At 47.5% G+C, this 25,265-nt stretch overlaps 1 protein-coding gene across 3 annotated transcripts in view; it reads left to right on the top strand.

Annotated features, from left to right (window-relative positions):
* UBE3D (ubiquitin protein ligase E3D) overlaps positions 1 to 25,265 on the top strand; it is a 1,234,197-nt gene that overhangs the window by 396,277 nt on the left and 812,655 nt on the right. For all 3 annotated transcript variants that reach the window (XM_069606318.1, XM_069606319.1, XM_069606317.1), the window contains exon 7: positions 13,891 to 13,999. In XM_069606318.1, the coding sequence (XP_069462419.1) occupies positions 13,891 to 13,999 (109 nt within the window). The remainder of the gene's footprint in view (positions 1 to 13,890; positions 14,000 to 25,265) is intronic.

Raw genomic sequence — 25,265 nt, 5'->3', positions numbered from 1 at the left:
ACCTTCTGTGAAGGGACACAGGGAATGCCTAGGTTAGTTAGATGGCCAGGTGAAAGGGTAATCTGCTTCCATAGCGCCACCTAGAATTAGGATCTCAATGTTTTCAAGTTTAAGGCAGAGGAAACTCATTCATCGCCAAATAGTGTACACCAAGAGGTGAAAGTGTTGTGCTGGTAACCCACGCTCTGCCAATAGTAAATATGCTTTCTTGAATACATTAAGATATTATCGCAAATGTTCATTGAGTTATGCTTGCAGGTTTAATTTCCATACAGTCAGCCGACATGTGTTTCGACACTTGGTCGTTCTCAAGGCAATTGACCTTGGTGGCGGGACCCACGCATTTAGGTTGCTAATTCATAAGGGTTCACAGGGGGCAATGGACTTGCCCCCTGTGAAACCCCACACCAGATAGTTGACTTTTGGGATTGCGCCGCCCCAATAGATACAGGCTTCCCTATCCGAGAGGAACCAGTTCTGTGCCTGCTCAGAACATTGACCTAGTTGACCAAGAGTGTCCTTCAAAATGCAGTAATCCACTAAATCAAATGCGGCGGATAGGGCCAATAATGTTAACATACCCAGGCTGCCTTCATCGAGAAACTGAAGCATATGAGACTGCAAGTCTAAGAGAGCAGTCTCTGTGCTGTAGTTAAGTCTGAAACCAGATTGCTTGGCGTGCAAGATGTTTTCTGCTTCAATAAAAGAGTGCTATTGCTTATATGCGGCTTTGTCCAGAATTTTGAGGAGCATATTACAGTTGGTGATTGGTCTAGGTTCGGCTTTTTTTGGATTGGCGTAATTTTAACTGTTTTAATGCTGACAGGCACTTTTCCGTCCCGGAAGGAAGCATTAACGAATCTCATCAAGAAGGGTGAAAAAATGTCCTTGTGATCGAGAATTATTTTAGAATAATGTTTTCGGAGCATTTAGTTGGTTTCATAGACTGAAGAATATCTATCCTGTTATCCTTTTCCAATCTTGAAACATTAAAAGTGGGGTGTTACTGGTGGTATTGTATTCTTTCTGATCTATAGTATTGTCTTGTGTGTCATTAGCCTGTATGATGTCTTTAATTCTTGTGCGGGATCTGGTGATTTTCTTGTCGAAAGCGGTTTGAACTGTTATAGTGTCTTCCGTAGTAGGTGTAAATGGTATCTGGAGAACACCAGGTTTCTCCAGGGATTCAACGATCTGAAACCGCTTTCTAGAACTGTTAGATGCCTTTTCAATTCCCTCATTGTAGAAATGTCTTTTTATTTTCTGTCACCCTGTATTTGTAGATCATATCCGCTTGTTTCCAGGAGTTTTTTTATGACTCGGATTGACTTTTAATCCAAATGGATTCCAGCCTCTGTTTCTCCTTTTTTAAGTCATTCAGTTCCTCATTAAACCATTTCTGGTGTGTTGGATTATCACAAATCATCCTGTTTCTCATGGTGGCCATACGGTCATCTAGTGCAGAGAACTGTTCTTGATATTTTTTACAGAGATCCTCTGCAGAATCAGCATCAGATGTGTCCTTGATGATTGTAATAAGGCTAGCAGAGAGTTCAGTGGAATTAAGGTTTTTATAATTCCTGCTGGTGATTAGTTTGGTGGGAATAAGAAGTTTTATATGTTCACCTGGAAGCTGTAAAGTCCATTCTAAGGAATGGTGATCGTACCATATACACGGTAGAGTCAGGAAATATTGAACAATTAGGTTGTTGGTGCATATCCAAACAAGAATATGATTTTTATTATGTGTGGGGTCATTGTTGATGACAGAGTATTTTGCATTATTCAAATCCCTTTCAAGTTGGATAGCCTCTTTGTCGCTTTTGTCCCCTTTCCAGCTATTGAAGTCACCAAGAAGTGTGGCCCTGTTGGTGCTTTCCAGAGTACTCAGGATGTGGTTCAGTTTGTCATTAAAGTTGAGCATAAGATTTGATCGCCTATAGAGAAGGACCAGGTTAATACAGCTGTTTGGGTTGGGGCAGAATTTGACCAGGAGAATATCACACTCTGGGCAGGATATTGGCACAGAGAACAGGCCCAACTCTTTGTACAATTATGACCTCACCCTCCCACCCCCCTCCCCCGACTCTAGACTCTCTCCCTCTTTACAGAGATTGGAGTAACCAGGCGGGACAGCTAACCTAATGGCTGGCCCGCTGAGGTTGTTTATACATGTCTCAGTGAGACAAGCTATCCAGGTCCTTGTTGAGGATCATCTCATGTTGTGGATATTAGTGGCATGATTATTTAAAGATCTTGTGTTTAGGAGTTCCATTTTTAGAGAGGGGGGCCATAGTCTTTTTGATCAAAAGCGAGTTGGAACTGCTTTGATCCTCCGGTGTAATTTCTTGCCTTAGGGTGTTTCCTGTATGTGAGTGAACCCGGGAGTGTGGGGGGGTGGTACAGATGGAATGGTCAAGTGTAATTATTTCAGTCAGGGACTGTGGAATTATCTGTTTGTGGGTCATTAATTGTTGTCTTAGAATCTTGATCTGGTTTGGAAAGTTTCAGTCTGTTGTTAAGTGCAATCAGATTTGCACAGAGGACTGCTAGGGAGAGGGATTCTCCTTTTAGGTATCCCATGGTGATGTAGGTATAATAAATTGAGCAAAATTGATGAATATGGTTGAAAAAGATGGTAAGATAATAATGAGGAAGTACCTAGGAGACAGAATCCGGGGCTTTAATAATGCTGATGACGGCGAGGACTGGCGAAGACCAGCTTGGTTCCTGAAGAGCCTTACGTTTCTGGAAATAGCGTGCTAGGGCGCCTGGGAACTGTAGTTCCCTCGCAGATACTAGCTAACAGTATTTCCAAGAAAGCCTAAATGCAAGTGTTTTTTTTCGCTGCAGTGCTTTTAATCACAGTAATGCACAAGGTGTTACAAAATGCAATTTACCTGTTACCTGCTTGCAACAATACGCAGGCAAGCTGCCTATTGATCTTTACAATAACACAGTATTCAAGATTCTGTTTAGCAGCGCTAGCATGTTACAAACCCAGTTTTACCTTGATCGCTTAGATCCTTCTGTTTTATATTGCAATAGTCCTTCTTAGGGATGTTATTTATGGATATATTATCCTTCAAAGGCCATTGCCGTCCATTGGGTCGATCCCTAGGCTTCCACACGCGCGGAGCCTGGGGATCGACCCAGTGGACGGCCATGGCCTTTTAAGGATAATATATCCATGAATCCATGAATAACATTCCCAAGAAGGACTATTACAATAAGACCAGACAAGAAGGATCTAAGTGCTATTTGGACCCTTATGAATTAGCAACCTAAATGCTTGGGTCCCGCAACCAAGATCAATTGCCTTGAGAACGACCAAGTGTCGAAACATGTGTCGGCTGACTATATGGAGATTAAACCTGCAAGCATAACTCATTGAACATTTGCGATAATTTCTTACTGTATTCAAGAAAGCATATTTATTATTGCGCGGGTTACCAGCACAACACTATCGGCTCTAACATTTAATTTTGAGAGGTTAGGGAAATACCTTTCAGTGTTGGGGATGCAGCTAGCTTACGTATCAAAAACAATTGAAGGGCCATAGCGCACCTACAAGCCTGTCATACCCTACACAACGCAAAACACTAGTGTGCACCAAGCTTTCAATGTTTACCTGGTTGTTTGCATTGTCTTCTGCACATGTGTGAACCTTGGTGTTGCCAGTTTAAGTGGATTTTTTTATTTTAGAAAGCAAACCTAGTTTGGAAGTAGCAGAACACTGAACAAATTAGAGGGGTGGGTTAGTAAGGAGATGTTTATAGAATCGTGGTAATCCATTATCCTTGAGCTGTCTGGGTTTGCTTGAAGAAAATGTGTTTTTTTAGGGAAGTTTGAATATGTGAAACGCGTGGCTAAGCTTGTTTTCTGGAAATCTAATTCTCAATAAATACTTCATTTAAAAAAAGATGTTGCTTGAAGAGCAGGGTCTGTATCTCTCTTTTTTTTCAATTTTACATTTTATTAAAGTGATCATGAACAAAAACACACTTATATTTGCATCGCATTATAAAGCGTAGAGAATACAGAAGCTTGGCCATACCTGAAAACGAGTTAGATTGTGCAGAGCACACTCCACCCTTCCCACAGCCAGACAAATGTGTCAACCTTGAAGCCAACGGGTTAGAGGAGGTCTCCTGGTAAGGGCAGGGAATCGATCAGCGTATTCCATGAAGGGCGCCCAGGTCGTTACGAAGGAGTTCAGGTTTCCTGTGCGGATGGCTGTGACTTTTTCCGCCACTGTGATGGACCACCACAGAGGGACAGAGGGACCGTCCACGTGCTTCCAAAGTCTAGCCATTGCCACCTTCGCCGCAAGTAGGAGGTGTGTGTGGAGTCGAGAGAGCCGACCGGTAATTGGGAACTCCCCACCCCGTCTTCTCCAGAAGTATGATGCTGGGATTCCATGGGAAAGCGAGCCCCGTAATTGCATTTATGTGGTTTGTCACCTCTCTCCAGTAAGACTCTGCCATAGGACAGGTCCATAGCAGGTGAAACAGATTGCCCTCAGCCGCACACCCACGCCAGCAATTTGGGGATATTTCAGGGTTAGATTTATGAAGTTGGGCGGGGGTGATGTAGTACCTGTAGCATAGTTTGCATCCACCTTTGCTATTGGTGATAGATTGTGTGTTTTTGTGTAACCGATCCCAGATCTTTCCCCACTCAATCACCTCAATTTCCCGGCCCAGGTCCCTCTCCCAGTCAAGCATATACTTGTCTTTTTTCCCTGGGTCGTGCCTGTCCAGGAGGCGATAGAGAGTCAAGGCCCTGCCCCTGGGTGACGCTATAGTCAGGGAGAGTTCCAATGCGGTTAGGTCTCTGGCCCCACTCTCTTTGATCGACCTATGGGAGACCCAGTGTCGGAGCTGGACATAATGGAATCGCTCCGCCTCCCCCACCCCAAATTTCTCCTTGCACCTCTCGAATGTAATGGGGGAGCCCCATTCTAGGAGGTCTGACAGCTTTTCTAACCCACCTTCCTTCCATGCCGAGAAGCTGTGCGGGGGATTCCAGGGAGAGAAGTCTGGGTTATACCAAATAGGAGTGAGTGGGCCCCTTGAACCTCTGATGCCCCATTTTCTTGCTGCCACTTTCCAGACGTTGACAGTGACCATTGTAGCACTGAGTGGGCCCAGGCCGGATCGCATTTTGATAGTGGGCAGGTGGGGCAAGTCTGATGGGGGGGAGGGGCACCATTCCTCCTCTAGCTGTCTCCATAATGGCTGGTTGGGGGACAGAGTCCAGGTGTATGCAATGGAAAGTTGTGCTGCATGCGCGTATTTAGCTACATCCGGGACCCCCAGCCCTCCCGAGCCCCAACCTCGGAGCAAAATGGACTTTGAAATTCTAGGCTTCTTTCCTCCCCAGCCAAATTTTATATATTTCTCTGAAGGACTAGGAGTTCACTCGATGGGATGATGACCGGGAGAGACAGGCATTGGTATAGCAGTCTTGGGAGAAAGTTCATTTTACGGCAGCAATTAGCCCGAACCAGGAGATTTCTTGGTTTTCCCACTGCCTTAAGTCTTTCCGAAAATCATCCCATAGACGAGGGAAATTACACCGGTAGAGAAGGGAGACGTCACTGGGGATCTGCACCCCAAGGTATTCGATAGCCGACCCCGCCCAGGGGATTGGTAAACGAGGCTCCAGCTCTGTCTGCTGGGCTTGCGGAAGGGGTTGACTGCTAGAGCTGATGACTTGCCCAGGTTAACCTGGAACCCGGAGACTTGGCCGAATTCCTCAATTTTCTCCCACAGGGGGTCAAGGGAAGAGAGAGGAGCAGTTAGGATAAGTAACACATTGTCTCCGTATAACGCAATCTTATATTCGTGCTTTCCAATTGTGAGCCCTTTTATCCCCGGGTTGCATCGGATCCGCATCACAAAGGGCTCCATTGACAAGGCAAAGAACAGTGGCGAGAGGGGGCAGCCCTGCCGAGTACCCCTAGTAATACTGATGGACTCAGACCTGGTGCCATTAACTCGAAGTTGGGTAGAGGGGTATTGATAATTAGCCAAAGTCCATTTGATAAAGTTTGGTCCAAACCCAAGGGGTACGAGTGTCGGCTGATCCCAAGAGACAAGATCAGGAAGATAGGCTCTCCGTCGAGTTGCTAGGATTTTTGAAAATATTTTCCCGTCATTATTCATGATGGCGATTGGTCTATAAGAGGAGGCAAGTTCTGGGCTCTTCCCTGGTTTATGGATAAGAACTGTTAGCGATTCCGCCATGGACCTGGTAACTGTACCTGTATTGAGGAAGGAGTTAAACAAGGTGACAAGCTAGGGGGACAAGATTTGCGCGAAGGTCTTACAGAATTTTGCAGTGAGGCCATCTGGCCCCAGAGCGGTGTCCTTTAAAGATATAATGACGTCAATTATTTCCTACACTGTGATTGGGTTTTCGAGGGCAGATAGGTGAGAGTCAGGGCGAGACTCGCAAGGAAGGAAAAAGGAGGGCAGGTGCCTGGGATCAGTGGGCGGTCCGGTCATTATGGTTTTGTGGTGGTCCACCAACACTGCCAGCTTCTCCGCCTCCGTGTACCGAGCTCTATCATCAGCATCGAGAAGGCGGGAGATGTTATTCCTGCAGTGAGTTTTTTTGAGTTTGTATGCAAGTATACGGTTCGCTTTATTACCCTTACTGTAGTAGAATTGCTTTGTGAAGGCTAAAGATCTGGCAGAGCGATCAGCCCAGTGCATTTCGAGAGCAATCCTGGCTTTCATTAAGGCCTGGTGTGTTTTCCGAGACCAGACAGAATGTAGTTCTTTCTCCAAGGCAGCCACTTCTTTCTCTAATTTTGCCCCCTCTAAGCGTGATAATCGGCTCTGTACCGCCCCTGCGCTAATTAGCGCACCCCTCACCACAGCCTTCATTGCGTCCCAGGTGATAGCAAACTTCGTGTCAGGAGTGATGTTTTCGGCGAAGTAGTTGGTGATCGTCTTGCAAATCTCTCTTCGGACGAGCTCATCAAGTAGGATGGGGTCATAGAGTTTCCAGAACCGTTGGGGTGGTGGAGGGTGGCCTGAGATGATCAGGCTAGCAGACATAGGGGCATGGTCCGAGAGAGTCTGGGTGAGAATCTCCACACTATCCAGGGATGGGTAGCTATCGCTTGAGATAAGTAATAAGTGACTGCGCGAGAAACCCCTATGCGCATGCGAGTAATGGGTGTAAACCCGCGCCCCAGCATTGAACAGTCTCTAGGCATCCACTGTTCCCGTTTCCCTAAGAAGCATAGCAAAGGACAGAGCCTGGGCGATATCTGATTTAGTTGGGGGACGAGTTTTGTCTAACAAGGGGTCTGGGACTAGGTTAAAATCCCCACCCAGGAAGAGGACCCGTTCTGCAAATGAGAGGATAGTTGGGATGAGGTCGGCAATTAATTTATCCTGGGCAGAGTTATGGCAGTAGACGGTGGCTATGGTAATGGGGCATTCAACCAGCAGTCCCTTGATCAGGAGATATGTCCCATTGGGGTCACTTTTTACAGCGATTCTGGATAGGGGGATCTTTGCACTCAGCAGGATAGCTACACCCCTTTTTTCGCTGCAGAGGAGGCGTAGAATGCTTTTTGGAATCTCTTAAATCTAATGCGCTTTCCATCTGGTTGCAATAAATGAGTCTCTTGGAGAAGAACTATGTCCCCCAATAACAGATCGAGCCTATGCTCCACGGATCTGCGCTTCCCTGGAAAATTAAGGCCCTGGACATTCCAGGAGATGAGTTTGAGTGTGCTACTATCGTCTTGCCCCATGTGGAGAGAGGGAAATGCAGCGGAGTGGATGCAGTGACAGCGTGTTTCAAAAAAGAAAGTGAAGAACAACATGAAATATTTATCCCCAACTTCAGAGAGGAGAGGGCAGGCGGCACTCAACCAACCAGAGATAGCTCCCGGGCTTTCCCCCTCCCCCTGCCACCCTCCACCACCCCCCCAATCCAGTGAACCATCATACCCAACGGGGCAACTGGAAAAACTCTAGCAATGAGCACAGTGGCCAATTGGGCCCAGCGCTGCAGCAGAGGAGCAAATCAGATGTAGTAGGGCCCAGAGCAGAACAGACTCGGCAAGCAGTGAAGAGCCCATGGAATTAAGAATACCAGCCCATGGGAGCCTTCAGTCAAACTGTGTCCGGCTTTTTGCGGGGAGGGCCACGGATTCTGCGTTTTTCTGCTCAACTTCGACCAGGATGCTGTGGGGTGCTTCTTGTTGAGCTCCTGGGAATGTACCTCTGGATCCGATGCTTTGGCCACCTCCGCTACGCCCATGAGCTGTGCGGCCTCCTTCAGGATGAAAATTTGGCGCTGTGTTCCCTCCCTGGAAAATTTTACCGATGTAGAGAAGCCCCACAGGTAGGAAGTCTTCCTTTCACATAGCCAGGTAGTAAGTGGTTTGAGGGCCTTCCTTTTCTGGAGGGTGGAGGCTGCAAGGTCTTGGTATAATAGAATGTTGGATCCTCTGAAGGAGATTTGCTGCATTAATCGTGCTTCCCTCATAATTTCTTCCTTTAATTTAAAGAAATGAACCCTGGCAAGGACATCAGGAGGAGCGGAGTTGGGTTGTCTCGGGACCGTTCCGTGGACCCGGTCTAACTCCAATGGGGAGTCATTGGGAAAAGTGATAATGAATCGAAACAGGTCTCGCACATAATCCTCCAGGTCTGCGTCGGGGACGGACGATTGAATACCTCTAAGGCGGATGTTGTTCCTTCTCGCCCTGTTCGCTGCGTCCTCCTGCTTTGCCTCGAGAGCCTCACAGAGCGCCTCTAGGGCAAGCAGTCTTTCCTGGCCTTTCTCCCATTCACAGGATTGCTCACATAGAGCGTTCTCCACCTCCGCCGCCCGATTCTCCACTGCTTCCACACGCTTGTCAAGGGAATCGATCTTCTTTGTTACATTCGCAGTCCCTTTCTGAATTTCTTTGGTTAGGGCAGCAAATAGGTCTCTCATATCCGTTTTCGTGGCTAGGTTCTCAGATTCCAGGGTCTCCTGGGCCGGGCTGGGTCCCCCTGACTGCTCTCCCGGAGAGTCGGCCTTTCGTGACTTATCCAGGGTGTTGTTCCCCAGCAGCATGGCAATGTCTGTGTTTGGTGGATGTCACCTCTGATGGGAATAAGAGTTCACACACACAGGAATCTTAGAAGCAGACAACTTTATTTTAAAAGAGAGTAACTTTACATTTGCAGAAAAAGGATATTTGTAGTGAAGATCTATTCAGGGTCTGTAGGGTTTTATGGTTGTAGACCCATGGGAAGGTGTTTTCAAGTGTAGAAGGGCTTAGTTCTTCATTTGGTCCTTTCTCTTTTCCTTGTGTACTTTGGCTTGCAATGTCCCTTTTCTATCCAGCTTGTATAAGCAGTACTTCTCCTACTCTTCTGTTAAGTCTCTCATGCTAATATAGGGGGTTAAGCGGGTTGACAGGTATTATAAAGTCTCAGAGTGGCTGATTTGTCTAGGCAGTGCTCCAGATAAGATTTTGAGGTGGGAGTATTTTACGCATGATTTTTCAAATTAGAGCCTAAATTCAATTTCAAGAGAGTAAAAATGAGTTTTCTCCTCTGCAAGAGAGTAAAATGTATCCAGCATACACCCAATGCATACGTAAAATCAGACCCGTAGCCCAAAAGAGTTGCAGATAAAAGTTGTCTAGCTTGGCTTTAACCATTTTATTACACTTGTGGAAAATATTCTGCGATAAAATAACTTACAAGTACCTGGTACTTACACAGCTTCATTTTCAAAATTCTAGGAAATACTATAGATTGAGGCTCATGTATTGCCTGCAGAGGGAGTGTGAGTATGCAATTGTTGGCATATGATTTACTTACAGGAACTTGCACACATAATCTTAGCAAAAGTCACAAACTGCTAATCTACCTTTCTCACTGTCTGCTGCAGGAAATGAATGTGGATCGCCAGACACTAGTTGGCAATATCACTTCAAATAACCAAAAAGTGCATGCAAGCTGAATTGCATAATGGTCGGCATATTTATAGTTTTACTGGTTTATTGTTTGTGTACAAAGCCAAAAACCATATTTCTGGCATTTACAGTTAGGAAGAAATGCAGGCAAGTGCATAAGTTGAAGACTGGTCCCAAAGCCCTACTTTAACACTAAAGTGGGTGATCCTGGACAAATACTTTTGCCACTGTGCCTTTTTAGCAAAAATAGAAATTGCTACTAAAAGTGATTTATTTCCAACTAGTTACTACTAAAAAAGCCTGACTGGCCTCTGTTCCACTGTTCGACCTGTAGCTTTAATAGTAGTGACCCTTTATATAATGCACATGACAAAGTTTATGTCTCTTGGCTTACTCCTTGCTGCTTGTTTAATATAACTTCACATGAACTCCTCGAGTATTGAAGACTTGTCTGTACCTTCCCCCATCTTCTACTTCCATCCTAGGAGAGCAGTCTTGATTGCCCGATAGGTTTCCACCTAGATAGCCAAGAATCTGCATCTCGGACATAACACGCATCACAGCAAATTCAGCCCATGACCGCTAATAACATCAGTGGTGGAAGTGGAAAAAAGGAACTAGTGGTCCTCTGGTTGCATCCAAAAAGGAGGGATTAGGATGGGTAGGAGGCAGGGTGGAGTATGGGGACAGGGGACCAGGATCACAAACCTTGGCTGAACAGTGAAGCCGGGATTTGAATCCACTTTGCAAATTTGACCACATACATTCCAAGCGTTACTCAGTACACATAGTTTGGATTTCAAGGCCTACAGTAATGATGTCTTAAAGAGTTTACTTCCAAAAACACAAATTGCATAATAACACCACATGACAACATGTAAATCCTTACATCAACATGTTAAGCCTGAATGGTAAACTATTCCCAAAAATCTAGTTAGCCCCACTGTACTTTCAGTAATACAGCGTAAACGCTACGCAGAAGAAAAATAAATGCTCTGTAATGGATTTAATTACATGCGTATAAAGCCAAGATATGCACCTTATCTGTAGGGCTGGGTCTAGGATTAGTTCTTCTTTTGTCTTGGCCAAAACTCAGTCTTTAATTAGTATCTGTGTTCAACGTTTTCATAACCGCTCTGCTGTATGGGCTTTTACTAGTTATCATATTTAGCTGCTGGGCAACCTTGGGTGTGGATTCTCCATAGTTCCTATTTTCATCCGCAATGTTTGTCTCCGAGAAGCGTTGAGCACAGGCGTGGCCGGAGGCCGGCCACGCCTGTGCTTAACGGTTCTCGGAGACCTGTGGTAGCTGTAGGCGCTGTGCTCTGTCCCTCACCAGAGTTCTCTGTGGTCCATATGATTGTCACTCCCATATCTCAGTTGTGGGGTTACATTGGCCCACAGTTCTCCTGCCATTTCTGTGTTAGGTTCAGACTCAAGGTTGTCTCACTGGCGGGTTCAGAGCAAGCAGGAACCGGGGACTTTGGCAGATTCCTTCCAACCCTTCTACCCCAGTTCCTTCGGCTTCTGCCATTTTCACCCTGTGTGGAATGGTCTTCCAGTGTGAAGACTATCCGGCTTCTCCTCTATTGGTGCCTCTCAGTAATACCAGTGGCCACACTGACCCCTCCGGCTCTCACGACCGATTTGTTTTAGAGCGTTCCAATGTACTTGGTTACTATAAGGTATTACTTCAAGGGCCTCATGTGCTGTGCCTCTCCCTGACACTCAACCAGGTATTCCACAGGATCCATCTCCACAGTTTCCTCAGCCAGTACCCTTGACTGTTCCTCCACAGCCTTTGCCCCCTCCCAGGACCTGGAAGCATACCCTTTGGGACCTTCACCTCCTCCTTTAACCTAGGAAACACCACCCCTTCCACTGCTACCACACTGCCCTATGGTTGATGATCCCCAGGTAAACCATGATGTAACGCCCAAAGACGAGAAAGAGTTACATATGTCGGTTGAAGCATTTAATGACAGGGTACAGGTCCTCATGTCATACTTGCTGATTCCAGTTCCAGAAAGCTCTCAATCAGACCAAAGAGTCCTCACTTTTGTCCTATTACTAAAAGCAGTGGATGGATCAGGCATTCGTTTGCAACTTGATGTGGTGGGTAAGGCAGTGAACATTTGCCAGAAGCCAGCTTTGGTTCTACCGGCGGCAAAGAAGGTAGACCTTTGGTACCGATCCTTATCCATTGAGAAGCTGTGTCTAATGAGTAATTCCCTGCATATTCCATCTTAGTAGCAGCAGCTGCACTCTTTCACAAAGGCCAGTCTCCTATTTCTGCTTTTTCTTCCTCTCAAAGCCACCTAGGTCATAATGACTATATTCTAGACACAACTGGTAAAAAGGGTCTATCTATCAGAAAGCAGCAAGTTTTATCCAATCAAATGCAGAGGCTGTTGTGGCGGCTGCCATTCTGAAATTTTGGAAGGAGCTTGGGGATTATTATTCTCTCCTTCTCCCTACCTCTCGAGTGGGTTTCCAGTCAGGATTGGCTGAGCTGCCCTAAGTGGCCCAGGGATTGCTGGAAGCCACCTACAATCCTCTACATACTGTAGCAAGAGGCATGGCTACATGGCCCTATGGTGGTGGCTCGTGCGAGACAAGCGCACTGAAAAACTTCTAAATGTCAGACTGATGCTAGATATGCAGTGTAACAGTGTAGAAATTTTTTGTCTGGGCACGGACGAGAAGCTCAATAAGAAAAAGACCAGTGCAGTGATAGCAACATCTTTTGCTTCCCTAACTAAGCCTCTCCCCAAACTCTAGCTCCTCAGGCCTGCAAAAACAGTCCTTATCCTCTAATAATTCAGGACGATTCAGGGGATGCCATGATTGGTGTATTGGACCGGACAGATCAACTCCGGCGCTGAGCAAAAAAAAACACTCTTAGGGGATTTGTCACTCGTCACTGCTCCTCGTCGGATCCTGAGCAGCCTAAGTAACCTGAGGGTGTAGGTTTACGGCTCCCCGGTTGAGGGTAAAATCTGTTCTCATCTTGCGGAATGGAGGAAGAGAACCAACAAACACAGAGGCTATTGGGTGTTTTTAAAGTCTGTTTTCACTAGGGTGGAGTTACTGTGATCAAGCCACTAGTCTGTGGTGAAACGCGTCAGGCTGCCTGTTGGCACTTATCGCTACTGGGAAACCGCAATGTTTTAAACTGCAATTATTTAATAAAGGTTGTTAAACTGTTCAAACTTTGCAGTTTTCTGACTGGTTTTTGTCTGCGGTGCCTCTTTGAAAATTGAATGATCTACTAACTGGGAGTGCTGCTCGCCGGAATGGCGTTCGGTTAATATATATATATATATATATATATACATACATACATACATACATATATATGTGTACAGCGCCTTGCTCGGATCAACACACCCTCTTGCTGGTTTGCAGAGGAAACCATGAAAATTGTAGCTGGTGCTTGAGGGTGTGATTTTCTCACACCCTCAAATTGTGAAATTGTAATGTTATGTTGACAAAATAAATGTCTCCCACAACTCCCTGTAAGGTCAAAAGATACTGTCTACTACATACCTAATCCTATTGTAACGAAATACATTCATTTGGTGAGTGAAATACACTTTAGCTCTGTAAGAGCAACTGTGTACTGTACAAAACACAGATATTTTTCAAACACTTTCTAATTTGATTAATTTTGTGAGCAAACAAATGACCTCAGATAGCTATACCATATTTCGTTAGATACACCTATTCTTTCTACACGTTACAATATGTATGGATCACAGTGGAGCATCTGGGATGGAGACAGGCTGCGTTTACAGGCTAACAGGATTACTAGTTGTTGAATTTAAAACTTAAAGATGGCCGACATGAATCGCAATCTAAATACTTCAGTTCCCCATTCATAGCGTGTGCGTGTGTGATAGGTCATTGTAGGTGCACACTGTGAAAATTGATTTCTTTTGACACAGGTCTTGCTATGTGGCGAGTGCTGCAGCTCAGTGTCTTGCGGAATTTGCCTCTGCCAGGAGCACATTTCGGTTCAGCATTCAAGGCGACGATGGAAAAACGTACCTCTTGGTAAGACCCTCTTTTTCTTGTTTGGTTTCAGTGTTTTATATTGGCAATAATCAAAATTAGAACACCCTAGTGGTTTTTCTGGGAAGCTGATTGGTCAAATCTGTGGGGTATACGCACTGATATAGCCCGCAGATAGATTACAGCCTGCAAATCGAGTGTATGCAAAGCAAGCAGCTTCAACGTTGTATTCGGTCCCTCTCTGCCCCTGTTAGCTGGATCTGTAGGTGGGCTGCTCTGCGATAACCACCGTGGGGAAGTGGTACACCTCTGCTCTTTTCGGGGCTCAGGCATTTGCATGCCCCATGCTCTTAACCTTCAGATGTTTTGGGGTCTCCCTGCTATGCGTCTTGTACCCTGGATGCACTGCCAAGACTCCCAATCACCTCCACTTCCTCCTGCAATGCCGGAGCCAGTACCGGGTAGTGTGCTACTATGGCTGTTGGGGCTGCCTGTGTGCAGGTGCAGGGGAAGACCACACCCCACTCCTCCCTTGAGGGTCTTATTGTGTCTCCCTCTCCTGTTTATTTATACGGCTCCAGGCTTATCTTTGACCGGAGCGAGGCAGGCACACGCCCCTGTCTGTTCCCGGGGGCCTCACACCTCACTCCCACGCCTTCAAGAGCTCTGGGGGGTCCTCCCCTGACCTCTGCAGCGGGCGGGCCCCACTGGTCACGTTCCTCCTCTCGCTGGGGCCCCCCAGACACCTCCCCAGGCAAGGGGGCAGCGGTAGCTCGAGCGCTGGGTGAGGGTGGGGCTGTGTGTCGAACCGTCCCCAACGCCGTGTCTCTGCCTCTCTCTGTGCCTGCACCACCAGTGTTGTGTCCTCTCTCCCCCACCGTCTGGCGTCTCCTCTGCCGGGGTGCAGTACGCGCTCTGTGTCCTTCTGTCGGGGGGACCCGGGTCACTGCCATGCCCCCAATAGGGGGCCCCGGCCTGAGTCGCAAGGTTCACTGGGCCGGACCCACCCTCCTCCCCTTTGAGCCACCTGAGTGGGCCGTGACCTCTTCGGGGGCTTAACTTCCTCACGACAGGGGGGGGGCCCAAAGAGTCAGCCCCAACAGTGTGTGTGCTGGGGTGACAGCTGCTTTTTCTCCGGCAGCCTCCACGTCTCAGGGGCCGGTGGGGGGTGCCAGTAACCCCTCATTGGTTGGGTGGCCTTGGCCCGCGCCACGCCTACTTTCTTCCTGGTTCCCAGGGCCGGCTCCTTGTTGCATCATAGCCAGCTGCGGCTTCACTTGGACCAGCTTTCCTATCCAGGCCCCCTCCGTTCCCAGGATTGGACCGGGGGGGGGAGCAGCAGTTTGATTCACGTCGTGTGGGGGGGGGGGTCAAGATCCTTCAGTGGGGGCCTTTCCGGGGGGCTCAGTCCACTAAAAGGCCCTATCGGGAGTAGATCTTCACAGAGACCTCCACATCTCCGCGCCCCCTGGTGGTCGTCTATTTTATTTTTTGTAAAAAAAATGTTATTGTGTTTCAGTTAAAACAACCTTTCACAACTGTTCATCACATTCATCAAATATCATTATTATAATACATTATCAAAATGTATTATTGCACCACAAGTTCTAAAACCAATTCCACAATATAAAACCACAATAAATTAGAACAACGATTTCTCAGAATAAAGCAGAATTTAAAACAGAGTTTAAATATTTACAACACTTCCTATTAAACTTCCCAGCTAGGAGGAAAGAAAAAAAAGAGAAAATCAAAAGAAGGGGAAAAATGAAGTAGGTGCTAATCAATTTACCTTGATTATTATAATGATAGACTGCTTCTCACCGAGTCCCTAAAGCTTTAACATATCTAACACCCAATATTATCAAGCCAATATTATTACTTAATTGGACCACAGTCATTTAGCATGTTCAATGCGCCAATTATTGTAGTAGAAGCACCCAATACAATCCTAGCACATAGGGCATAGAAATAAAAATACATTGATGCCTGCAGGCCAGTGCTTTAAATTTGTAGTTTTATTTTGTTAACCTTTTGCTTCTGAAACAAATGCCTCCTCTTTCTGTATTACCATTGCATGTAATTTGGTATTTAAAATGTAGGTGAAAACAACTTAGACGTGGCAGAGTATGTAGCACTGAAGGACTCCAACCCATCTCAACAATAGCTTCATCCATTTACTCTACGTTTGCTCCATCTTGACACTAGGACTATGCTGCATTTGGAAACGTCTTCTGCCATTTGAGTCAATCCAAGTTAGTGAGATTTTTTAGAGGTTAAGGGACTGCACTGCTCCCTATTGAACTGCCTGGCATTTGTGCGTACTTCCATCCTATACTCCTGATTTACCGTACTCTATGCGCAAACTTAGGCTTCCCCTCCCTTGCCTTTAGCCTTACTTCTCTCTAGCTCCCCATTCCACTGTTGTTACTGTGTCTCTGTCGTTCCACTAGACTTTATCCCTCTCTCTAGGTCCCCATTACACTGCAGTTACTGCTGTTAGTCTCTGCTGTCCCACTAGGCTCTCGCACACTCTCTATGTCCACATTCCTCTGTGGCTACTGTTATTGTGCCTCATGCCCCCTTGTTGTGTGCCCTGTCTTGCTTTTTTTGTGTTTCCCTACTGTTGTGCTCCCCTGAGTGACCCTACCCCCACTCTCGGCCTGCACAGACTGCAGTGCGCGATACTGGCCTGTGCCGCTCCTCGCACCCCCTATGGTTCTCTCCATTTCTCCCATCTTCTCTAACTGCTACTCTATTAACTATCCTATCCCTCTCATTAATTCTGGAAGGAAAACGTTCAAGAGGGATATCCTGGTCTCCAACCCAGGCCTCCCTATTGCTGATAACTACATCAGTGCTTCCTCCAGATAGACTCTCACCGACATCCTCTTTGTTGTTCCCTATCCTGACCTATGGACCCCTCATATTGTCTCTGTTCTCTCTCCTATCTCCTCCTCTCCCATTAATGGTGGCAACCGGTGGGAGGCCCTCTTGGCCTCCTCCCTCACCTCCAAAACCATCATTAATGTCTATCTGAGTGGTGCCATCTTGTCCAGGGCCCTCAGCCCAATCTCCTCCTTTTCGATAGGTGCTTCCTGCGTCTTACCAACTTCCTCTCTTCTGGAACAGTCTCCCTGCCCCTTTCAGACTTGAGCTGGACCACCTAAAGTTGTGGAAGCAGCTCAAGACCATCTTTTTCTCCTCTGCCTTTTTTTTCTCGCTCCCCTGCTAACCTTCCGGTCTGATGTGCTGACTGGTTGCTTGGTACTCTGACTCTCAATGGGTGCCAGGCTCCTCTACGACCAGTCCTCCTTGCTCTGCAGCTTGACCTACTGTGCACTTGGGGTTGTAATCTGTAACCTCTACAGCCCTCCTTCCCACTTGCACTTCCCAGAGCCGTGCTGCCCTGGTCGCACTTAACCAGAGCCTTACTGGCTCTGACCGCACTTCCCCCTACCCCCTCCCTTGCATTTCCCAACTCCCTTCCCCTGCACCACGTGTTGTCGCACTTGCACGATCTGAATGTCACAAGGCCTAGTAAGATCGTTTGTCTTGTCTTCCCTGTGTCTTCCATCCCTTGTCTTGTGGCGCCTAGAAACACTCATGTACAGGTGCGTTATAAATGCAACATCATATCATATCATATCATTATGTTGAAAGCACTACATCTTACATTGGGTGTTTTATTTCCACATTTATGAAGTTTGCAAGCTTGGTTTAGGAGAGGCATATGCACTCTTTATCTCTCGTGATGTTATTTAAATGTCCTTTGCGCTTTGCTGCTACTTTTCCTAGCACAGACCCACAGCATCTTCGCTACGACTATCTGCATGTTGTTGTGGCTTAATTTTTGCTCAGCACCAGATTTTGAAGATGTGGTATACACGTTCCTGTGACTGAATGAGGGATTAAAATGTGCGTTGACAGTAACAGCTTATCATGGAGAGCTATAGCGATGCTGTTTGAAAGGCCAAAAAGATATCTGAAATGTCACAAGGCAGCTGTGGTGACGTTGTGAAGCCTGTGGTTTGAGAACCGATCGCTGAGCGAGGTGGACAGTACCAGAGGTGAACGAAGAGGAGCATATAGGAGCAGAACTTCTTTACCAGGGGTGTTGCTAGGTCTGGAAAAGATGTGTGGCTATGCTAATTTTCAGATTGTCTGGACTGGGGGCTAGCTAGCCTTTTTGGTTGTAACCCGCTGAGCTTCTATCCAGGGCTACATCCAAAAGACCCAGGGCTATAACCCCACAGCCCACCCCCCCCTAGCAACGCCTCTGTCCTTTACTATAGTGATATCTTATAAACTATACTAAATTAAGGACTTGCCCCTTTCTGTGTGCAGCCCGTCACTTCATGATGGCGATGAGGTGTGCAGCGGGAGCTCTGCACGCCCACCCAGCTGCATACATCTTCACAGAGGAAACAACCTGAGCCGAAGTTAGGCGACATGGCAATCAATGGGGATTGCTTTCTTGGAAACTCTGGAACGCTGGGGCTGATAGCATTGTATAAATATATATATTGAAAGTAAATAAACGAAAGACCCAGGGTCAGACGTTTAATGGGACACGTTTGGCTCGAGTCGACGCGTAGCTTCCAGGCACCTAGCAACAACGTCTCTGTGTGCCGCCTTCAGTCCTAAGTGTGCAGTGCTGAAGAAGTCAATGGCACAGCATCTACTGGCTCCTAGGGAAACAGTGGGTGGGTGGGGTATAGTAAAGCTAATTAATGCTGGTGACTTGGAGCAACCAAGGTAAAAGAAAAATGCAGAATCTCCCATCAAGATAAGCCAAGCACTGCATTGGGGGACCAGTGTGCTCCATACCAACAATGCAGAATATTAACCCGCCATTAATTTTCTTAGCAGAACCAGGTTGCCTACCTATTCCATGGGACAGGTGGAAAAAATCTTTCTAACACTACTCTGCAGTCGTATGTGGCACCAACTACAGTACAGAAAGGGGGACATCTCTTCTGTTACATAGTTTGGGAACAGCAGGTCAGGAACAATATGAGAATTTACCCAAGCTCACGGAAATGGAAGCCTAGAATCTGAATGAAAACAAAACGTGTCTGAAGAAAATTGACAAGCCCCACGAAAAGACAAACAGCATGATCCTGGAACGTTACCACTTTGGGCAGAGGATCCAAGATTAGGGAGAGATAGTGGAACAAAATATAATGGCCATCAGAGGCCTAGTCAAAACATGCAATTTTAGCCTCCAACTGGAGGAAAGGTTGCACAACCAATTCAGGTTGGATTGCAGGAATAGTAAAGTGAGCGGGAGTTTGTGGTCCAAAAACAACTCTTCATTCAAGGAGGTACTTTGCATTGCTAAGGGGGTGGAACACACAGAAGTGTGTGTGAAAACATTGACGGACGGGCAAAGACATCACGATATAAAAGAGGCAGAGATGTGCCCCATGGGCAGCGTGTAAACTGCTGCATTTGTACAGGTGATAAAGAATGATGGGTGCTGTGGGATGTATTGACCCACTCCGCTGTGCTATGCGGCATCACCCTGCTAGTTATGATGCAAAAAGCAGCAACAATGGCAGCAAAACACTTGTGCGTGCCAAAAACCTACAAAAACCCCATCCTGCAACACACAAAAAAATGGATGCACAACCTGCCACCCATGGTCCATGTGTGGTGGGATAGAGCACACAGTGCAGAAAATGTGCCATTGGACTCCATGACCAGCAAACAGAGTGCAGGGGGATAAGCAACACTTTGCAAGTGAAAAGAAAACTCCAAAATGTGCCCACAAATGACATTTGCTTTGGTGCTAAAAACTCCAAAAAGCCTATAACACAACACTTCTCAACATCCAAAATCTTGCTTGGCGCTAAAATTCATGTAATCTTAAGAAGCATTGCGAACATACAAAGTCCTAAATGTGAAGAGCAAAACCTTTCTTCAGAAAAACCAGATTGTCTGTAAACTGACAGCCCCTGTCAAAATCTGTGTGCAGTACCTTGGGCTACCTGTGGATGATAATTGTCAAAGGAGCCCTGATGAAACTTCAAAATATTAAACTAAAATTCGAAGGGATTGTGTCCTCCGACGTATTCCTTATCTTTGATCATCTCCCAGCTTGCTGGCCTCGGAATTATTTTTTTCAGTAGAGGGCGCTGCGCGTCGACGTCCCTCGAGCCGATGTCCTCGATGGCCTCGGTATAGGCGCCAACGTCATCACGCGTATAACTAGACTCGCGCAGTGTCCGTTGCTCAGTTCCATTTTTCTGCGCTTTGTGGGGCCTCGGAATATCTGTCAGGAATGGCACTCTGTCAAGAGTGGCACAGGGTACCCAGGTAGGGTTTGGGTGACTGTGCTGAGGTAAGGTAGCAGATAAGCACACACAACAGGAAGTTCAACAAGAAAGAAGAGTAGGAAACAGTAGCTGTGAGCCAAAAGGGGTAAAAGATACAAAGGTACAAACAAACTGGATTCCCTCTTGGGGTGTATGCTGAAATGGGAAAGAGTGTTCCACGAACCTTAGGAAACTCCAGCCTTCTGCACAGATTGCTATAACAGAGGCCCACGCTGTATGCTCATGGCTGGGAACAACAGCAGTGGGTGTCTGTAACACTGAAAACGGGACAAGGGAAGGGGCAGAGGTTGCCTGCCCGAAACCAACAGTCAAGCTCTGTACAAAGGGATTACATAAGACACATGAGAAGACAAGAACAGGTATATCCAGCGAAAGGGAAGTCAATGAGCAATCTAGCAGAAGGAAATGAAGGAAAGGCAGTTAGACTGAAATAGATAACCTAAGGTGGAGTACAGCGGACTCAAGGAAGAGAACAAGGAGCAGCAGTCAGGAAAACAGAAGGCTGCAAAGTAGGAAGCAGGTCTGCAGTCAAGAGTGGCACTAGGTGCAGGCAAACTGTATTCGACTGCGGAGGACTGTAGTAGGCTGAAAGGCAGGGAGTCCAGAAGAACAGGACAGAGAGAGATTAGTAGTAGGCGACAGACAGAGAGCCCAAAAGAATAGGGCCACTAGGTAGGGAGCCCAGAGGAGCAGGGCTGTAGGCAGCGAAGCGGTGCAGGCTGCAAGGTAGGGAGCCCAGGGAACAAGGGCTTGGAGACAGCAGAAGGTTGCAAGCTGCACGGTAGGGAGCCCAGAGGACAAGGGCTGTAGGCAGCCGGAGTGAGGCAGGCTGCAGGGCAGGGGAGCCCAGAGGACAAGGACGGTAGGCAGCCGTATTGAGGCAGGCTGCAGGGCAGGGAGCCCAGAGGACAAGGACGGCAGGCAGCCGGAGTGAGGCAGGCAGCAGGGCAGGGAGCCCAGAGGACAAGGATTGTAGGCAGCCGGAGTGAGGCAGGCTGCAAGGCGGGCAGCAGAGGACAAGGACTGTAGGCAGCCGGAGTGAAGCAGGCTGCAGAGCAGGGAGCCCAGAGGACAAGGACGGTAGGCAGCCGGAGTGAGGCAGGCTGCAGGGCAGGGAGCCCAGAGGACAAGGATTGTAGGCAGCCAGAGTAAGGCAGGCTGCAAGGCGGGCTGCAGAGGACTAGGACTGTAGGCAGCCAGAGTGAGGTAGGCTGCAGAGCAAGGAGCCCAGAGGAGCAGGGCAGCAAGGAGTGAGCCCAGAGGAGCAGGGCGGCTGACTGTAGAGGGCTGCAGACGACTGTAATAGGCTGCAAGGTAGGAAGCCCAGAGGACAAAGGCTGTAGGTAGAAGGCAGCGGAGCGTGATCGGCTGCAAGGCAGGGAGCCCGGAAAGGGCACTGGAACAAAACAGGATAAAGCAGCAACAGGAACAGCATACAAAGTAAAGGGTCAAGGCAAACAGGAGAGGGGAGAACTCAAGATGCAAGACACTGTGCTCCTGCAGGCAGCTGCTTATATACAGCCCTGCCCTGTTCTGAGGCAGGCTAATTGACTGCACCTGTAGCAGCACACCTGAAGACAATCTGCCTCCTCCCTCTCTGGTCCTGAGCAGGTGGAAGCAGCACTGGCCGCTAGGGCTTCTGGGGATTGTGGTCCCAATAACGATGAATGAGAATAGCCAGGAATTGAGGACTGCAGCCAGGTGCATTATGGTAAATGTAGTTAATTGAATAAAATAAGAAAGAACCAAAGTTGAGCAAATGGAAATAAAAGACCAAGGCGTGAAAAGGAGTTGTTCAAGGAGTATTAGGAGGATAAATGAGTACCAAGTAGTCCATGATGGTTGCCAATGCGTGTGCCAGCAGCACGGGCATGACAATATCGTTGCTCATTTCTTCAGTCAAATATATCATTATTCCTCGTGATTACCGACTCTTACTCGATGGTTCCTCACCCGAACCGATGACTCCACGGTCCGGCTTCAAAAAATGTCGAGACTGTGGAAAGAAAATGTCGTTGACGGTTCCTCACAGGATCTGTTTATGGTGCCTTTGAATCGAGCACCATTGTTCGGAGTGCAAGGACTGCATGTCCATGGCGGTGACAGCCTTGAAGGAGCGTAAGGGGAAGCTCGAGAGAGGTAAGGCAGTTAAAACTTCTTCGAAAGTTTCCTCGGCAGAGTCGAGACATTCGTCTCTTCGCCATCACAAAAGACATTCTCGTTCTAGGTCTCGAAGCAGTTCCCATCACTCTTCGAGATCTAAGCATTCAAAAAAGAGACGTTGAAGATCCCCTTCTTCGTCTTCTTCCGTCTACCCAAAAAGGGTCTCCTGCCCCACAAAACATAGCTCTCGGGCTGAGTGGGGGGAATTCAGGAAAAAGATGCTAAGCGTCTTCGAGAAAGCAGCCTCAACCCCCTCGAAGACTGCTGAGGGTGATACCCTGCGTGAAAGACCCGAAAAATCAAAAAGCCGCGAGTCGCAGCACCTGGCGAAAGAAGCCAGCCGAGAGCGTAACGAACACTCGAGAAAGGCAAAGTTGCGTCTTCAACGCCGTCGTCGAAGATCCCTTCGACACATAGATTGGCGTCGTCGACGCCGTTATTGAAGGGTTCTTCGACGCACAGGTCAGTCGAGTCGATGCCGTCTTCGACGCCGAGAAAGGATAAACCCACGGCCACCTCACAGCCAGTGGCCATACCCAGAGCCTCGAGCACGAGAATGTCGTTGACAACCTCGAGTAGAATCCCGATACTCTCGAGTTCATCGAGGCCTCTACCACCTTTCTCGATGCCTTTTTCGATGGCTTCGATGGCTTCGAAGCCTTTAACATCCGCATCAACGACGTCGACATTTTCTCAGCCAATCATGACGAATTTGGCTCCTTCTGCTCTGGAAATGGGATTTATACCATTTTCAAGACCTGATCACTCCAGAGTCTTATCTTCTATTTATGAAGAAGGGGAGGATTCGGATCAGGAAAGACCTTTTGAGTTGCAGGGATCTGCAACTCCTGCACCAGAGGAATTTACCTCTAAGGAAGGTAGGTTGAAACACCTCCATGAATCCCTACAGGAAGCAACTGGGTTGGACACTTCCCCAGACCCAGGGGAACATGCTGAAACCCCTTATAGAACCTTGATGGCAAGGATAATAGAGTTTATGGGGTGGTCCACACCCTCACCTGCTTTTCTGCAAGACGACCTCACAGACATCTTGGTCAAAGGTCCACAGGAGGATCCTGTGATGCCATGTCATGCGGCATTACAAAGGAGAATATTGGCAAACTGGGAAACACCTGAGTTAATCCCGGCGGTTAACAAAAAATTATCAACTAAATATAGGGTGTCTTCTGCTGACACTGAATATTTATCCAAACACCCAACTCCGGAGAGTCTGGTTGTTCAGGCAGCTACTTCAGCGGGTAGTAAATCGGCTTACCCTACTGTTCCACAGGATAGGGATGATAAGAGATATGACTCTATGGCCAAAAAAGTATTTTCGGCATGTAGCATGGCGTTGAAATCCATCAATGCTACTTGTACGCTCGCAAGGTTCAGCCACACACTTTGGGAGTGTGCTTCATCAGCGGCTGACTGCCTCCCGGAGGGAGAAGAAAGGGAAGCGTTCCTAAACATCATCAAGGATGGTAAAGACACTATGTGCAAATCCCTCCAAACTGGCATCGATTCTGCTGACAGCATCAGCAGGGCCATGGCGGCAAGTACAACAACCCGGAGATTTGCTTGGTTGCGAAAGTCTGGTTTTGCTCCAGATGTGCAAAGCAGACTCTTGAATATGCCCTTTGACGGCTCTTCTTTGTTTGGTAAGAAGGCAGATGACAGTTTAGAAAAACTACAAACATCAAAGGCAGCAGCAAAATCCCTAGGAGCTGCAATCCGCCAGACACCATATCGCCCCTCAGGAACCTCTTGGAGAGGTAAGTCCTTTCGCTTCGATTCCGCATTCGGAAAAGGCAGAGGACAGCCGGTTCAAAGGGGTCAGAAAAAATGCACCCGAGGTGGACGGGGTAAAAATACAAAAGCCGCAGCAGCAGCAGGTGCCTCTTTACCCTCGGCATCTGCATCAGCCGCCTCCAAACTGCTCTGAGGACTCTCTTCACAAAACACAAGTAGGGGGCAGGTTAACTCAACATCTGACGGAATGGCAGGCTATTACGTCAGATGCTTGGGCATTGGAGACAGTTGCCCAAGGTTACTGCCTGCCTTTTCTACGCATCCCTCACCGCATCATCCACCGGGGAACAGCTCTCTGAAAGTTCCAGATCCTCTCCTCTTGCAGGAAATTGTAGACCTGCTAGAGAAAGGTGCCATAGAACCGGTACCTGTAGCGGAGAGGAACAAGGGCTGGTACTCCCCCTACTTTCTCATACCGAAGAAAGACGGAGGACTGAGACCTATCTTGGACTTACGAGAATTGAACAAGTTCCTCAGGAAGGACAAGTTCAAGATGGTAACTCTCTCTAAGATCCTTCAGGCCCTCCAGCGCTCCAGGACTGGCTGGTATCGCTGGACCTCCAGGAAGTTTATTTTAATGTGTCAATACATCTCAAACACAGGAAATACCTGAGGTTCGCAATTGGCGGCTCTCATTATCAATTTCGAGTTCTGCCATTTGGGCTGACCTCCGCCCCGAAGGTCTTCACCAAGCTAATGTCGGTAGTGGCTGCAAGTCTAAGGAGGGATGGATCCACGTCTACCCCTACCTAGACGATTGGCTGATCAGAGCTATATCTTCGGAACAAGCTCAGATCCAGCTAGATTATGTCTGCCACTTCCTTCACAAACTGGGCTTCTCCCTCAATTTAAAGAAGTAACAGATGATACCATCACAGAGACTCCAGTTCATTGGAGCGGTCCTGGAAACTTCCCTGGAAAAAGCCTCGCCACCAGAGGTGAGGGCTCACGATATTCTACAGATGGTCACCAAGTTTCAAAATGCCCAACGT

Source organism: Ambystoma mexicanum, chromosome 4p, assembly GCF_040938575.1.
Source record: "Ambystoma mexicanum isolate Mex_15411 chromosome 4p, UKY_AmexF1_1, whole genome shotgun sequence".
In the NCBI taxonomy this organism is placed as follows: Eukaryota; Metazoa; Chordata; class Amphibia; order Caudata; family Ambystomatidae; genus Ambystoma; species Ambystoma mexicanum.
Note: the sequence above shows the minus strand (reverse complement) of the source record. Positions and strands in the feature narration are given on the sequence as shown.